Source organism: Trypanosoma conorhini (genome assembly GCF_003719485.1).
Source record: "Trypanosoma conorhini strain 025E chromosome Unknown Tco_14.4_contig_00226, whole genome shotgun sequence".
NCBI lineage: Eukaryota > Euglenozoa > Kinetoplastea > Trypanosomatida > Trypanosomatidae > Trypanosoma > Trypanosoma conorhini.
The window spans coordinates 1-6411 of NW_021704315.1; the positions used below are offsets into that span (position 1 = coordinate 1).

Below are 6411 nucleotides of genomic sequence, written 5' to 3' on the forward strand. Positions count from 1 at the left end.
GGTACATGTGCGTTCCGGACTCCACCTCGCGCCGCTTGCACTCCACCAGGCTCTGGGTGCTCACGATCTCCCCACGCACGTTGCTGAGGTGCTCCTTCATGAACTGCAGCCGCCTCCGCAGGTCCTCTATCGCACGTATCTTCTCATCGCACAGCTGCTCGTGCCGCGACAGCTGCGCCGTCAGCTCCTTGTTCGTTGCGTTCAACAGCTCCAGCGGGAGCGCCTCCGCCGTCGCATCGATGACGTCAACGTTCATAACGATTCTGGAGCCCGGGAGACACATTGGGAGGAGGCAAACAGCGGGGAGCATGAGGGCAGAAGAACGGCACCCCCAGGAAAAAGAAGAAGGAAAGAAAAATACGAGATGCAACGCACACCAAGAAGCAAAAACATGCATATATAAAAAGTAAGAGGCTGATGGAAGATCATACGCGTGCGTGTTGGACGGGGAAAAGGGGGTAATTGTGCGCACGCAATGGGTTGTTTGAAGTGAACCAGAGGACAGTGTGGGGTGAGGCCCAAGCGGCAAAAAAAAAAGATAAAGCGTGCAGTACAATCTAAACGTAGACAGTCTCTGCAGCAGAGGCCGCGGTCGATCCTCGGTGACTTCGGCACTGTCCTCGCGACTCCGTAACGTCGTTTGTTTGTTGCCCCGGCCGGCACAGCGGCACTGCTTACATGAGGGGGGCAAAAGCATAAACTGCACACAGAGACGCCGGGATCGACTTTTCCCCAATTTTGTACGGTCCGCCTGAACATTGTCGTGTGAAGGGTAAGAAAAGTGCAGCGGGGGGCATCAGCTTCCCCTCATGCGGCCATAACGCTGTGTCCACTGACGTAACAACAGAAAAGAAAAGAAAAAACAGCGGAGGTGCTGGCAGAAAACCGTGTCCTCTATCAACTCTTTTCTTTTCTCCCCTTGGCGCCTTTCTGCTGATCAACTTAGTCACACAGTGGCATGAGCGGCGTTCACCTCCCTCGTTGCGTGACTGTCTCCTGGCCGCTGTTGCTGTTTTCTGGGGCGCAGGCGGGGGGGGAACAAGCGTGTGGGTTCCTCCAGGGAGGTGGCGAATTTCCCTCACGCCCTCCACGTCAATCCGCAGCGAAAATGACGGAAGGTTTCGACGTGGGAGAGCCGCAGCACCGATGACTCGGCTCGTTGGCCGGGGGCAACGCCTGACACCAGCGCGGGCCGCCCCTGACTGAAGTCCAGCCGCCAGTTAAAGCTGCAGTCGAAGGAGAATGGGGTGAGGACATTAAACGCGTCAGTGGTGCCGCGCGGGGTTCCGGAAAAGGCGAAGCCAACAGACGCCCGCGGCGGTGCGGTGAGCGAGTCCACGAAGCAGGCATTCGCGTAGAGCATCCAGGTGGGGGCTTTCCACCCCTTCGAGCCCCGCTCCCGTCGACGCGTACTGGAGGCCAGCTCCGCAGAAACGAGCGTGTACCAGCGTGAGGCGTAGTGCATCGCGGCGTAGTCGTCCTTGAAGCCGCGCACAAGATTCGCGTCCCACCTCGGCCCCTGCGTCGCCCAAAACAGGCTGTGTGTTTCACCACCGCTGCCGTGAGGCGAGGCAGCTGCAGTATGGCTGCCGTCACTCACCACGGCGACTTCCTTCGAGCGCTGTAAAGGGAGTGGCCGCACAAGTGCGGACTGATTACGGATGCAAACGAGGACGCGCTTAAAGAGGGGCCACTCCACCCACCACTCTGTGTTCAGCTTGCCAAAGACCGTCCATGGCTTGCCCGCGCTGGCGTACTCCACACCCGGTCCCGCAGACCACTGCAGATGGTAAGTTGCGCTAGGAAACCAGCGATGCAGCCGCGGCGCGGTAAAGCGCTGCACCGCACTGTCGTAACCGTCTAAAAGTACCAAGGAGGCGATGGCCGGCCCCTTCGCCGATGCTTGCGATGGAAGCTGCGCCACGCGGTAGGAAGTGCCCAACGTGAGTGAGTATCGGGGGTTCTGGAAAAAGAACGAGGCGCGCGCGCCGCTGTCGCAAAAGTTGAGGGTGCGCGGCTTCGCTTTGCGCTCCGGCTGGGCGTCGGCGAGAGGGGTACTGAGACGCTCCGCGGTCGCATTGTTGGCGTACACGTCCACTCGCACGGCGTCGACGCCGTCGAAAAGGGGCCACCGCGGCGTGGTGGCAGCAAACTTGCGGGAAAACGACGCATTGCAAATAATGCTTGTCAGCAGTTCCTGCAGCGGTCCTCGGCTTCCTTCGATCCTCGCCGTGTTGTCGTCGCCCATGCGGCTGGGGCTTCGGCCAATGGTGCCTCGGAGGAAGTACGGCAACTCCTGCGGCCGCGCGGCACCCACGCGGGCGTCGTGCATCCACTGCGGAAAGACCAGAAAAGATGTCGGGCCGGCAGAGTGCGGTGGGAGGAAGTAGCCACCAAAAAAGGGGCGAGGCGCACTCGTCGTCTCAGACGGTCTACCGGCCGCCGCAACTGCCTTCGAAAGCTGGGTTTGGGCTCTTTTGCGCGCCGCCTCTGTGAAGATATGGCGCGAGGGCTCCAGCCGCATCTGCTCCTCCTCCTGCAGCCCCGAAGCCGGCCTCGGACGGGCGTCCTGCACGCTCACGGTGACGTCACCGTGCCGCCCGGTCGCTTTGCCCTCCTCCATGCGCACCGCCGTCGTGTTGGATTGGGGGTTGTCCGTCCGCGGCGGGGTTGCCTCGTAGACCGGCGAACGTCGCGAGAATTGCGCCCAACGGTGCGTGGCGCAGGCGGACAAGTCATTCTCTATCCGTGCCAAAAGCAAGTCCGCATCCGCCGCTGCATGGGAGTAGCGGCGCCTGAGCCACTGCAGGCACGCGTCATCCTCGCCGAGTTTGCGGGTGTGCAGCTCGAAGTGCACCGCGGGTGGCGTGGCGTCCGCGTCCACCGGGAGTGTCATCACAACGCCCGCCGCCCCCCCCCCAGCCGCAGCTCCGGATCGCGTTCTCCTCTGGGGCCCGCAGCGGCAAGCAGTAGCAGATGGAAAGAGGAGATAAGAACGAAAAGTACATGTATATATATTTTTTCAAAGCAAAATGCAATGCAAAACAAAAAAGGAGCAAGAGCTTGAGGCAGAGAATAAAAAACGTTGCGGCGCGGCACTGCGGGAAAGAAGGGGAAAAGAAAGATACATATATATATATGTATATGTATATATACTGCTGTGCCGTGCGTGCAAGGTGCGAGGTTTGGGTTCGTGTGCCAAGCATTCCTGCCACGATAACGGGCAACACAACAGAATGGAGTCCGTGTGTTCCCAGCACCCACACATACTTACACACATACAACCACAATCACGCAGCCGCTTCCGTTTGTTTCGTTTCCCTCGGCCCCCTTCCCTCCCTACGCTATGGATGAGCGTGTTAATGTGCGGTCGCCGGTGCCGTTATTTCCGCACGGCTTCCCACAGGCGACTGCAACTTAATGTGAAAGACGAAGACACCACCTGCGAGGACATTTCCCGTTGCGTTCCTTTGGAGTATATATGTGCGTGTTCATTGCCGCTGAAGGAATTTTTCCTTTTTTTTTCTCTTTCTCTTTCTCTTCTCCGCCGCTCTGCATTGGGGGGTCTCTGCCAGCCTCCGCGTGGGGGCGCCTTTGTGCGGGGGAGTAGGGGGAGCATTGCGTTGCTTTGCCGGCACGTCTTTGCCGCCTATGCCGTCGCGGCGGCGGCGGACTGCAGCTCGGCGGTCCTGAGCACCTCACTCATCCGCAGCCGCCGCGCCTTTTCGGCAATAAAGCGCCACACCACCGGCGACTCCCGCACACGGCTTAGAGGGGTTGCCTGCACCAACGCCACAAACTTGGCGAGGTCCTCCTTCGTGAGCAGCAGCTCGCGCGGGGGGCGCAGCACCATTGTGTTGTCCGCAGTGATGACCTCCTCGCCGCCGCCGCCGAGCTTCGCAAGGATGCTGCGACTGAGGTGCCGCACGACCGTCGGCTGCAGCGTGTTGGGGAAGGCCTGGGCAAAGAGGTGCGTGGCCTCCAGCACGTCAAACGCGCCCACCTCAGTCAGGGCCTGCCGGAAGTCCACCTGAAGCACTCCGGGGGTCGGCCGGTATTGCCCGTACGTCTTGAAATCGTTCACCAGCATGATTTTGTGAAACGTCTCCCGCACGTCAATGTCGAGGCGACTGTAGTACTCGTCATCCCCCTCCGCGGCGCTCACGCGGCGCCGCTCCTCGACGAGCTTAGCAATTCGTCCAGAGACGTCCGGGTGGCGCTGCTGCTTGCACAGGTCCGCAAAGATGTCAACGTGTGTGAGGGAGACGACGTGCAGCTTCATGAGGGCACTGAAGCGGCCCGCAAAGACCTCCATGAGGCGCGTCAGCGGGTCCAGGGCGTCCAGCGGAACCTCCTCTTTCATTTGTATCTTCAGAAGCGCGGCGGCCACCGAGCACATGTCGCTCGGAAGGATGAGCCGCGGTGGCGCCACCTCCGCACCCGCGTACACCGCCTCGCACAGCAGCAGCAGCTTTGAGAGATTGCGCGGGACTGGCACCTCCGCGGGGGAGACGATGCGAACCACCTCCAGCACATCCTCAGGCAGGACAGCCGTGGCACCGAGGGTGTCGGCGAGGTGGTCAATGATGGGCTCAATCAGCTCCAGGTCGGTTGTCCTAAAGAGGTGCAGGGACCGCAGGAGGCGGGAGAAGCTGGGCGGGGGAAAGCAGTGCAGGGTGGGAAGAATCAGCGGCACTGTCGTGGGGCGGAGGTACTGCTGGTGCGGGGCACCAAAGCGGGCGAGCACGAGAAGGAGTTTGGTAAACATCGATGGCTTCAGTTCCGTCAAACGCTTGAATCGCTCCCTCGCCTTTATCACCTGCAGCAGCTGGGGGTCAAGGTCACCGACCGTCGCGGAGCCGTCCTCACCGCCGCCCTCCGTAGTTTCCGCCTGCGCCGCCGCGTCGGCCGCGTCACGCGTGCGCCGCAGCTCCACCAACCGCTGGCGCTTCTTCTCGGACTTGACGTTGGCGTCGATGGTGTCGTAAATGCAGTTTGCCAGAAATCTAAAGCTGTTCATCTGGTCGTGCCCCATCTTGTACAGGTTCACAAAGGCGCGGTAGCTGGGAAGGGCGCCCAGCGGCTTCCGCTTATTAAGCACGGCGAATCGCCGCCCAAGCAGCGCGAGGAACCCCTTCGGTGGGACAATCTTGGCGCGCGCAAACGCCGTCAGCACACGCACCAACTCCAATGGGTCCTTGTAGTGATTGACGTGGTGCACGAGGAATATGCCCAGTGCCTGAAAGAACTGCAGATCTCGCTTTCGTCGGCCCGCACTCATGCCCATGACGATGATGCAGCGCAGCACACCTTCCGGGTTCATCTCGTCACGCGCCTGAAGGAGGATGGGGTCCAGTGCGGGGTTTTTGACCTCGTGCGCGTAGACCTCCCCAGCGTCGTCGTCGTCGTCGTCGAGGCCCCCGGTGTTGTCGACGTCGTCCTCGGCGTGGGGGCCATTTTCTGCGCGCGATGCCCGCCTCGGCCGCCGCGCGGCCTCTTTGCCGGCGGCAGATGCGAGCTGGGCGATGCGGTCGCGCACCATGTCCTTAAATGCAGTGCCGTACCGGACGAGCGTCGAGCGGGCCCAGTGGCACTCCACGATGTCGAGCATCTGCCGCAGGTGCAGCTCGCTCAGCCGCTCCATGACAACCGGAAACAAGACGTGCTCCTCGTCGGCGGAGACGAGTCGGGGGTTTTCCGTCGCGCGGAGGTACAGCACGAGCATCTCCACCAACACCGCCGGGTCCAGCGAGCGGGCAACGGCCTGCCGCTGAACGATGGGGTGCGCCGCGGCGGGGTCTGCGGCACCGCCCTCCGCCTGCAGCAGGGCATCGACGGGAGGCGCGAACGCCGTCGCCGGCGACTCCTGCAGCACTTCCTCCGCCTCCGCCGCGGGTTCCCTCGTCCGCGCTTCGGCGGTGCCGCGGCGGGTGGGCGGCCGCTGCGCCACCTCGTCGATGTCGATGTCGATGTCGATGTCGTCGTCCTCCTCCGCCTCCTCGCCAGCTGCGAAATCGTCTGCGCGTGCGCCTCCACCGACGTCGCCAGCGTTGCAAAACCGGGCCGCCGCCATGGCGGCCTCCGCGCGCTCACCTTCGGCGCAGGCGGTGGCCGCCGCGAGCATCTCCGCCACGTCCTCATCGGCCGGCACGACACGAAGAACGGCGCGGCGGGAGCGGCGGACGGTGTTTGCGGCGTCGGGGGATGCGGGTGGGCCGCCCTGCGTGGTGCAGCGCGCCAGGCCGCAGACAACGTGGCCGGCGTTGAGTGGGCGCCGCAGCGCCCCACGGCAGCAGCGACGGTACATCGCCGGCAGCGCCGCTCCTCCTCGCCTGTGCGGTTGTCTTCGCTCCTCTTGTCTCCCGCAGTGGGTCCTCGCACGGAGGGGAGGGGCGGGGGGAGTGCACCTTT

At 62.6% G+C, this 6411-nt stretch overlaps 3 protein-coding genes across 3 annotated transcripts, besides 2 other annotated features; all 3 read right to left on the reverse strand.

The window, feature by feature from the left end:
• Positions 1-310, reverse strand: Tco025E_04431 (uncharacterized protein; the record flags this gene model as incomplete). Its single annotated transcript, XM_029371341.1, has 1 exon — positions 1-310. A coding segment is annotated over one exon (310 nt), but the record flags the coding sequence as incomplete, so codon positions are not given.
• A 768-nt stretch (positions 311-1078) lies between these two features.
• Tco025E_04432 (uncharacterized protein) lies at positions 1079-2896 on the reverse strand (the record flags this gene model as incomplete). Its single annotated transcript, XM_029371342.1, has 1 exon — positions 1079-2896. One exon carries the CDS (start codon positions 2894-2896, stop codon positions 1079-1081), a length of 1818 nt encoding a protein of 605 aa, XP_029228516.1.
• Positions 2897-3124: 228 nt separating this feature from the next.
• Positions 3125-3155: a microsatellite.
• Positions 3156-3511: 356 nt separating this feature from the next.
• Positions 3512-3545: a microsatellite.
• A 104-nt stretch (positions 3546-3649) lies between these two features.
• Positions 3650-6307, reverse strand: Tco025E_04433 (putative mitochondrial RNA binding complex 1 subunit; the record flags this gene model as incomplete). Its single annotated transcript, XM_029371343.1, has 1 exon — positions 3650-6307. The coding sequence occupies one exon, from the start codon at positions 6305-6307 to the stop codon at positions 3650-3652; it is 2658 nt and encodes an 885-aa protein (XP_029228517.1).
• Between the last annotated feature and the right edge of the window lie 104 nt (positions 6308-6411).